Raw genomic sequence first — 9,862 nt, 5'->3', positions numbered from 1 at the left:
TGTCTTGAGTTTCTCTCTTCCACAGGAGAAATCCTTAGTTCTGCTTTCTTTGTTTATTGTCTTGTCCTTGATGCACCAATGTCCATGTGTGTCAATTGTTGTTTGAATGATTGGTGGTCTATGTTTCAGGTTCAAAAGAAAAGATCGTTAAAACTGCTTGATCCAGGCTTTGATCTAGTTTACCTTGGTTTGAAAGGCAGTCTTAATATGCACAGCAGAGGTTGATAAGTTACCCTACACCTGTAGCTAAGAGTCGAGCTGAGCTGGAGAAACCTTTCCAGGAACTGATTGTCAGCATAAGCTGCTTTTAAAAGGCCCAGCAGCTTTTTGGCTTCTATGATAAAGAAGAGTTGTCTTTCTTAGAAAAATCTCAGTGACAAGGTGCTTTTCTCTTGAAATTACAGCTAGAAAGACAAGAAAATTTTGTTTGGTCTAAATATGAAAATTTGTAGGGAAATAGGAGGACCTTTATCTAATGCAGGGCTAGCTGCTGCTGTGATGCAAATGACTCGAGGTACAGGTGCAGCAAATAATAATGCATGCTTTAAGTGCGGGCAACCAGGACACCTGAAGCGTCAATGCCCACAGCTGCAGGGTAATCAGGATCAATGAAGCTGAACTCCAGGTTTATACCCGAAGTGCAAAAAGGGAAATCATTTGCAGGCACCATCAGCTATGACCCTGTTTAGGACACGCAGGGATTTTGGTATCACTGCCGCCATCGTGACACCTATTGCAGTGTCAGCTACTGCTGCTACTGCAGCAGGCCAATGCGGCTACAGCCCTGGACACACAGAGGCAGATTAATTTCAATTGAGAGCTGGCATTATGCTGGTGAATCAAAGAGTGGATCTAGTCCAGGAGCAAGTAGACGTGCTCATGGAATTAGCTCAGTTGGGCTGTCAGTGGAAGTATACAGGTCTTTGTGTGACATCTGTAAGATATGAAAATGCAAGTCAAGCAGCTCATTTGTCTAGAAATTTGTCTCAGTATTTTACAGGAAATTGGACAGAAGATTTCGATGGCTTGATGCAGAAGCTGCGGTTAGCCATGGTGCACGTGAATTCCACCTGTGTCGACCTGTCTGTTGCTGAGGGCCTGGCCTCCTGGATCCGATCTGCAATGAACCACCTAAAAGAATGGGCAGGAATTGCAGCTCTTAGCTTTTTGCCTTGTTCTTGTCAGTTGCCTAGCACTATGGTCTATTATGAAGATGTGTATGCAACAGTGCAACGCTAATGCCATGATTGTTCAAGCATTTACTGTTCCTGAAGGAGGCCAGTCCCCGCAAATCTGGGTAAGCTATTTGAAGAGCTCTGAGTTGTAACATGCAGCAGGATATAGGGCATAGCACCGCAAAGGGCACTGTATGCCCTCGGACATATGTCTGTCTGCATACAGGTTTTGCCATAGTTCCTGTCCCCTGGAAAACAGCATCAGGTTGGGTCGCCCATGGTAACCATACTGTAGACTGCAGGTGGTGAAAATGGGGCTGACAATCTCCCTTCAAATACAGGGGGTCAGACCTCTATGTCCTTCTGCTTGCACAAAACAAAAAAGGGGGAGCTGTGGTAAGTGGCTCCGCTCTCACCATTACAAGGTGGCGCTTGGCATAGGCATTGCTTAAGAGAAAAGACAACTCCATATATGGAGTTGTATGTGCTGAGAGGTGTGCTTACCCGATCACCCCACCTCGTATCATTGAGAGTAGCCAATTAGCAGTGACCAGCAGCTGCTGATAGGATCAAGGCAATGCTTATAAGGGGCTGCGGGAGCTGGGGAGAGGGACAAGAGGGAGAAGAGAAAGAGAGAGGAAGCGCGCTGTACAGGGATAGCTGAATAAACCGCTTGAAGAAGAACACGGTTGCCGTTTCCTTATTCTGCGGGTCGGATGTGGGTAGCGACAACCCCTGACACATGGATATGGGTAGTCTTAAATAAAAAAGAAAAGAGGACTTGAATTTGGGAAAAAAATGTAATGGAGGCTCCTGGGGGAGTCGGAGGGATAAATGAGGGATATATTGCATGTATATATGAAATTTTCAAAAAATAAATTAGATAATATTTTTATTAGTTCTTTGAGAGCTTCATGTTTTGATTATATTCATAGTCTTCCCAACTCTTCCCAGATTCATCACGCCCATCTCTCCTCACCTACCCACACAATTTCTTTCTTTCTTCCTTCCTTCCTTTCTCTCTTTCTCTCTTTCTTTCTTTCTTTCCTTCAAGATCAGTTAAAGCTATGTGTTACTTTAGTTTTAATTCGAGTTTTTGGGGTCAGTGGTGGAAAAATACAAAAGACAAGTTGTAAATTTAATGTGAAGCTTCATAGCTTCCATCTGCTGCCTCAGGCTCTTATACTCCTTCCACTTCCTCTTCTGCAATGACACTTGAGCCCTGGTTGGGGACGCAGTGTACATGTTCCCTTCAGAGCTGAGCACTCTCTTATTCTCTGCACCTTGGCCAGTTGTGGGTCTCTGTGCTAATCACCATCTACTGCATATAGAAGCTTCTCAGATGAGAGACAAAAGAGGAATTGACCTAAGGGTATAATGATAAGTTATTAGGAGTTGTTTTAATACTTTGTTCATTTGGCAACATGAACAAAGTTCATGTTAATAGTAGCAATAGTTCATGTTTAATAGTAGGGCCTCCTAGGGCCTATGCCCTGTCTAGCCATAGGTTCTTAGCCAAGTATGCATTTCATCTTGTGGAGGATAACTTAAATCCAATAAAAAGGTGGTTGGTTACTCCTGAATATTCATGCTCTTACCGAGAGCCAGGGAGCTTATCTTACCAGGCCAGTCAATACTGTGTAGTTCAGAGAATTCACAACTGAGTGAGATTGGTGATTATTTGTCTCTCTCAATAGCTTGAAAGATAAAGGCAGTACAAAGGGGAAGCAAGACATCAAATTATATTTATTTGCAGACACAATTCTATATATGAAAGACACTAAAAACTCCAACAGAAAATCCCACAGCTAATAAAAATACTATTTTTTTTTAAAGCCAACTATGTAGGAAAAATCCCAGAGCAAAACCATAAGAATTTAATCAAATCATTTTCCTGCTTTGTAATCTAGGGACTTCTTTCTGATGGTACTCCAGTGCTGGATTTGGAGCTGGCCTGTGTTCAAAACTCCCACTTCATCTCTTGGCCCTTTGGCTCTTTCTCCACCAACATGTCTTTCTTATTACACTTGTTTCCTTCTTCCTCAAGCATCTGCACTTGCTGCTTCACACACTTGGAAGGTTCTGTCTTAAAATGTCGACACCCTTGAGTTTCTTTATGCTCATTGCAGTACTAGCATTCTCTCCTTGCAAACCTTCCCAAACCACCACAGTGTGTGGCTTCTTGCTGCTTGCATCTGTCACTTTGGTTGGTTTTGTAGTTCTGGTGATTTCCACAGGCTGTTTTCTTAAATCCTTTCATCAAATCTTTGGGGGACATGGACAGAAGCTGAAGAAGGGAGGGGACCTAGCAGGAGGAGGGCATCAGACAGGGGGCAGAGCTATCCTTTCTGACAGACATAATTTTCTTTTGAGATAGGTTGGAATTTGCTCTGTAGAACATGCTGTCCTTGAGTTCACAGTGATCTGCTTGCTTCTGAATCCCAAGTGCTGTGAATAGAGGCAAATATGCCACCACTGGCCAGCCTGGACAGAGGGAATTTGATTATTATTTTTTTGAAGAGAGAAAATATATGAATGCATATCGTGCCATAACTTTTTCTGGAGAAAGAAAAGTAAAAAGTTAGGAAGAATACTCTTGCTACACCTATTTAGTAACTATATTTAAAAGCCATGAGGAGTGCATGTATGTGCTCTTGTTAGCACAAGGACACTTAACTAAATCAACCGGAACACTTTTCCAGTCTCCTTTGGTCTCAGACATCACCAGCTTCACACATCAGCTGCTGTGGGTGAGATTTCTCATTATTGTAGTTCTTCCATTCATTTCCAGAAAAACAGCCCCACAAATGCCTGCACAGCATCAAGCTCCATGGGTAAAACTGGGCACTGCTTTTAGAGTGAGAGGCTCATTAATCTCTCTGGTCACCTCACCCAGAGGGTGACTTTCAAGTTGCTGAGTGCTTCTGTGCATGGGCTAGCCTGGAACCTATGTGTACTAACCACATATTTTAATACTCTCACTAACTCATAAAATGGCTACTGTCATGATTAACATCTGTTCAGAGAAAAAACTGGTAGTAGAGACAGACTTTGATGATTCCAAGATCCTGCATGTGGTAAGCACATGGTGACAGGGAGGTAGGAAGATCAGGAATTCAGTGCCAGACTAAGCCACACAATGGCCTCAAGGCAAGAACTTGTCTCAAAAAATAAAAACAAAAGTGAAAATAAAAGTAGGGACTAGATAAATGGCTCAGTAGTTGAGAAAGCTTGCTGCAAAGTCTTGAGGATCAGAATTTGGACCTCAGCCCCCATCTAGTTCTGATGCAGGCAGAGACAGAGATCACTGGGGCTTGGAGGTTTCCAGCTAGGCCTAGAGATGTAAACTTCAGGTTCAGAGAGAGACACTGCTTCAAAGGGATGGTAGAGAGCAACAGAGGACACCAGTGTTGTAATAATTATTTAAAAAGCGGCCGCAGGTCAATCTGACTGTCTAGGCTGCAGAATCTCTGCCTAGCTCAACCACGTGGCCAGAGGCCACGTGCACACAGCAGCCAGAGACACCAGCCCTGCCACCCACAAGACGCCAGTGTGGGAGATGGCTCTGCCAATCTTCCATGCTGTCTCTGCAAGGCTGGGCATTGTCCAGACCATCCTGCCAAGCACGTGGGCCCAGTAAGAAAATGAGACTCTAATGCTTAAATTATCCAAAGGCTTATGTATTTAGTAATGATCAATAACAAGATGCCCTTACAATCAGAGATGTAACCCAATACCCAACCTAGATATACCAACTACCTTTGACTGCTACAGACAAGCGAACATCAGCCTCCATGTTCCCCTCTCTCATTCTCCATCTCTCTCCTCTCTTCTAGCTCCTCCTCTTCCTTCTCCTCTCTTTACTCCTCCTTTTCCTCTCCTTCCTCCTCCTCTTCCTCTCCTTACTCCTCCCACATTAGCCCCTCTTACACACCAGTGCCCTCTTCTGGCCATTGTGCACATGTGTAAGTATGTATTTCTCCTCACCAGCATGCATGTGCACACACACACACACACACACACACACACTGCACATGCTACACCTGTGCACACACAACACACAGATCTTTAAGAATATTAAAAACACACATGCTAACTAGCTGGGTTAATAGTAGTCCCTGTTGGAGCTGGGATAAGACAAGGCTTTAAATGACCCATAGCATGTCACATTTCACCGATACGTGAACATCCACTTTATTATTTAAGATAACAACCCGCTATATTATTTTCATTTCATCCTAATTTCCCTAGGGTGTGACTATCTCATGGCTTGACATGGCTCTAATCCAATCCAGCTAGAGAAAGAATCACCGATCTGCTAATCTGCGAGCTCTGGTTCTCTCACGGCAATCTGGGGTTCACAAGCATTGGCAGTGTCCTGGAAAACAAGTGTCTCCCTGCATCCTCTGATCCCCTTCCATTTATTTCTATCAAGCTTTCTTTAGCCACTCCAGCTATACTGAAACATGAGCATTTGTTTAATACACATTCTTTTCACTGTATTAGAACTATTTTCTTTTTTCATGTCAATGGGTGTCTTGTGTGTGGGCTTCCAAGGAAGAGGACATCAGATCCCCAGAGCTTAAGTCACAGGAGGTTGTGAGCAGCCCAATGTGGACTCTGAGAACCACACTTGGTTCCTCTGAAAGAGCAACACATACACGTAACTGCTAAGTGGATGAAAGTGAGGACACGGTTGTTTCTAGGTATGGCCAAGGAGAAGGCTTGATTCTATATATAAAGAAGAGAATAGTCAGAGGCATCTGTAAGGGTCCAAACCGAACAGGTCCATGAGGGATGGGCACAAGAGGAGAAGGAAGGGATGGGGACTAAGAGAAGCCTAAAAGAGGAGCAGTGGACCAAAGAGCCAAGAGGGTGCATAGCCAAAATGGCCAAGTTTTATCTGAATCAGAGACGCTGGGGGAAGGAAAGCAGTGCCCGTCTCCTGGGTTGGAGAAATTTAAGGTAGGGGACAGGGTGAGAAGTGTTGGGAGGAGCCACAGGTATTCAGAGAGATGTTGTCCTGGCTTTCTTTGACTTAACATTAAGCATCAGTATCTCTCTGTTTTTTCTTCTTTTTATGTGCTCACTGTACTTTCGTGTGTGCATATCCCTGTCCATGTGAGTGTACATATGTGTACTTGTGGAGGTCAGAGGCCAGTTTTGAGTGTAACACAAGCACCATCCATCTTGGGTTTTTTGACACAGGGTCAATTACTGGCCTGAAGATCATCAAGTAGGCTAGGATGGCTAGACAGGAAGTAGCAGGGATCTGTCTGACGCCACCTCTCAAGTGTTGAAACTGTGTACGCATGCCAGAACATCAGCTTTTAAATGTGGGTTCTGGAGCCAGGTCTCAGGCTGCGGGCACTGAGGGTGGGAGAAAGGGCAGGGTGGAGAGGGAATAACTATTTTGAGCTAGGCAGTAAGTTCTCTCTCTCTCTCTCTCTTGCTCTCTCTCTCTCTCTCTCTCTCTCTCTCCCTCTTTCTCTCTCCCTACCCCTCTCTTCCTCTCTTTCTGTCTCTCTCTCCCCCTCTCCTTTTCCCTCTCCCCTCTCTTCCTTTCTCCTTCCTTCCTTCCTTCCTTCCTTCCTTCCTTCCTTCCTGTGTGTGCATGCGTGCGCACGCGCAAGCAAGTGTGTGTGTGTGTGCGCGCGCGTGCGCATGAGGGTGCTTTTGTCTCCAGCAGTAGGTTTCTATTTCTCTAAAACATAGCCTGTTTCTTTCATATTCAGTGAGTCTCTCCTTACTGGCCACTCCACAAAAATAGAGAAGATTGGGAGACCCACTTTTGTCCCAGATGATCAATAACTCCAGAGACAGAAACATTATCTCTAGTAGAAAAGGGGTACATAGACACATTTAGAGCAGTGGACAAGAGAAAGAAGGTTACTCATCGAGTAGGCATCTTAACCCCCCAAACCCCAAAGACCTTAAAGCTGGTGTCCCCCACCCCACGCACACTCTGGAGCCTCCCTTTCTAAATGAGAAGCATGCAAGGCTTGGCAACTAACACAGTGACTCTGTCTTTAATTCTTTAATCGACGGAAACACAGAAGTTACCTGGCAGGGATATTACACCTACTCTTTTCTGGTGGATCAATCTCCCCAGACCCCTGTGCACATCTAAGTTCATGAAATGGGCAATAATAAATGTACCTGAGGCTTGTTTAAAGGCTTCTTAATGAGAAGAGAGAAAAAAAAAAATCTGAGTGCCAGCAACAGGAAGTAACTTTGAAGGAGCTTTCTGTGGTTTTTTGACATTATGTTTCAATTGGAGCCAAGGCCACTGAGGAGTTAACTGCTTGAAACCAAATAAATCAGGAGGGAGGAGCCCCGGGCTCCAAGTGGCTAATCTTGGAATCTGTTTTCAAGATTATAACCTGTTTTATGCAACCCTCAGAACCAAAGAAACTTTAACAAAAGATTAGAAGTTATGTAAACAAAGATCTCTTTATTCACCAGCCTGCTTTCCTAAGGGACAGGAGGCTCCTGCCTGCACTCTGCAGTGTATCTCTCCTGACAGACTTGGTCTCTCAGCACCTCACATAGGACAGCATCAGTGAGCTTATAGACCAGAAGCAACTGTGTCAATGGAACTGGTGAGGAATGCGCAGGTAAAAGTCACTCATTTCCTCTGGCTGTGGGGGGTGCGATCCTGCAATTTTTGCTTGGGAAAAAAAGAGGCAGATTTAATTATACATAATAAATGTAAGATTCTTTGAGTTTTCTAATATCGGCTTTTAAAATTCCTGATAGCAATGGCAACTAGATTTAATGCTGGATTTATTCTGTGTAATGGCAACATGATGGTTTATCCCCACACAGTTTAGTGTGCCTGGAGTTTTTAAGTGTGCAGCTACAAGTGGTTTGGTGGAATAGAAGAGAGCCTAACTGTGTCTCAGTAGTGTTGTTGTTCTTTTTTTGTCAATGGCCTGGAAGGCCTCTTTTTCTTTGTTTAGTTCCTCTATGTCAACCTTTCTAATTTTCATGAGCGTTGCCTTCTCCATAGGTTCTTATCTCCCACCCTTCAAGTCCCAATGGAGAGTCATCACTATCCATGCTGTCCACAAACTGCTGAGAGTCACACACACATACACACACACACACACACACACATACACACACATGCACACACGCACACACATGCATACACATTCTCACACACACTGCACACACACATACTGCTGAGAGTCACACACACACACACGCATGCACACACATGCACACACATGCGTACACATGCTCACACACGCTACACACACACACACTGCTGAGAGTCACACACACACACACACACACACACAGCCACGCACACGCGCGCACACATGCGTACACATGCTCACACACACTGCACACACACATACTACTGAGAGTCACACACACACACACACACACACACACACACACACACACACACACACACACTTCATGGGCATTCATGTTAAAAATCAAAAAGAAAAGCCTTGCTTAAAAACAGCCAGGCAGTGGTGGCGCACGCCTTTAATTCCAGCACTTGGGAGGCAGAGGCAGGAGGATTTCTGAGTCCGAGGCCAGCCTGGTCTACAGAGTGAGTTCTAGGTAAGCTAGGGCTACACAGAGAAACTCTGTCTCGAAAACAAAACAAATCACAAACAAACAAATAGGAACACAGAGTCAGTTGTTGCTTATTTTCATATTTTTTCTGTATCCGAAAAGAGTGTAGGAAAACATCCATCATTGCATGTAACCATAGACGTGGTTATGCATGGAATGCATGGATCGTGTAACCATGATCCTTTCATTCAGGTCTTTAATATCATATGGTATTTAGGGTTTGTTGCTATCTTCATTTAAAGCTGCACTATGGAAAACTTTCTGTGTCAGCATGCACATATAAATCATGCTTGGTCTGTAGGTGACATCAGATGGGTCCCCCAAAGTGAAATCACACAGACCTGGTGTTCTGCTGCTCACAGACCCCTGGGTGTTGGGCAGCTCTTCATTTCCTTCATGTACTGTCTAAAGCCAGGGCATATGTTGTTTTGGGTGTATTTCACTGCATCTAATGGCCCCTGTAAAAACCCACATGGGTTATTTTCCTTTTTATGAGTTATATTTTCCCTCACATTGAAGTCACAAACTGCTTTTCCTCAGACATCTCCCCACACCATCATCTTTACTCCATTTGTGGTATTTTTGAGCCTGGGAGTTATCAGATTATTATGAAGTAGATCCATGCTTTCCCACTGTGCTTTCTGTCTGTTTAGGTCTTGCTGCTTTTGTGTCCCCTCCCCCTTTAAAATATATTTTTCAAAATTATTTTTCCTTCGGATTGACATTTCCCTAATGTTTTTGCAACTTTAAATTTTCTTTTAAAAAAAACCTTCAGTCTCTTGCCTTTTGAATTTTTGAACCCGACACTGGCCATGGCCATTTCTCTTCTGAGTTTGCTGGAGGGGCGCTAGTCATATGAGCAAAGGCATTTATTACTAGCTCCAATTTTCCTGTTGAGCTATTCATGATACCACCATTGTCCTAGCTCTCATTGGATTCAGCCTTGTGCCAGCAGCCTGCGTCTGCGCTCAGAGTACACTGTTTTACTTGGATCGGTGCCGTGATTTTGGATCTCACCTGGCCATGCCTACTTTCTTTCTTAAAATACTTTTTTTATATTCATAGGCAAATCCGATATGTTTATTCTTTGA

At 44.0% G+C, this 9,862-nt stretch overlaps 1 protein-coding gene across 7 annotated transcripts in view; it reads left to right on the top strand.

Moving 5' to 3' along the window:
- Positions 1 to 7,588: 7,588 nt before the first annotated feature.
- The window catches only part of LOC117715809 (solute carrier organic anion transporter family member 1A5), a 69,761-nt gene continuing 67,487 nt past the window's right edge, over positions 7,589 to 9,862 (top strand). For 4 of the 7 annotated variants that reach the window (XM_076940784.1, XM_076940787.1, XM_076940786.1 and 1 more), the window contains exon 1: positions 7,589 to 7,792. In XM_076940784.1, the coding sequence (XP_076796899.1) occupies positions 7,769 to 7,792 (24 nt within the window). In that variant the 5' untranslated portion in view covers positions 7,589 to 7,768. The remainder of the gene's footprint in view (positions 7,793 to 9,862) is intronic. The other 3 variants (XM_076940788.1, XM_034512651.2, XM_034512652.2) reach the window with 1 other exon arrangement.

Source organism: Arvicanthis niloticus, chromosome 9 (assembly GCF_011762505.2).
Source record: "Arvicanthis niloticus isolate mArvNil1 chromosome 9, mArvNil1.pat.X, whole genome shotgun sequence".
NCBI classification, from domain to species: Eukaryota; Metazoa; Chordata; class Mammalia; order Rodentia; family Muridae; genus Arvicanthis; species Arvicanthis niloticus.
This window is presented reverse-complemented; position numbering and strand designations above follow the sequence as displayed.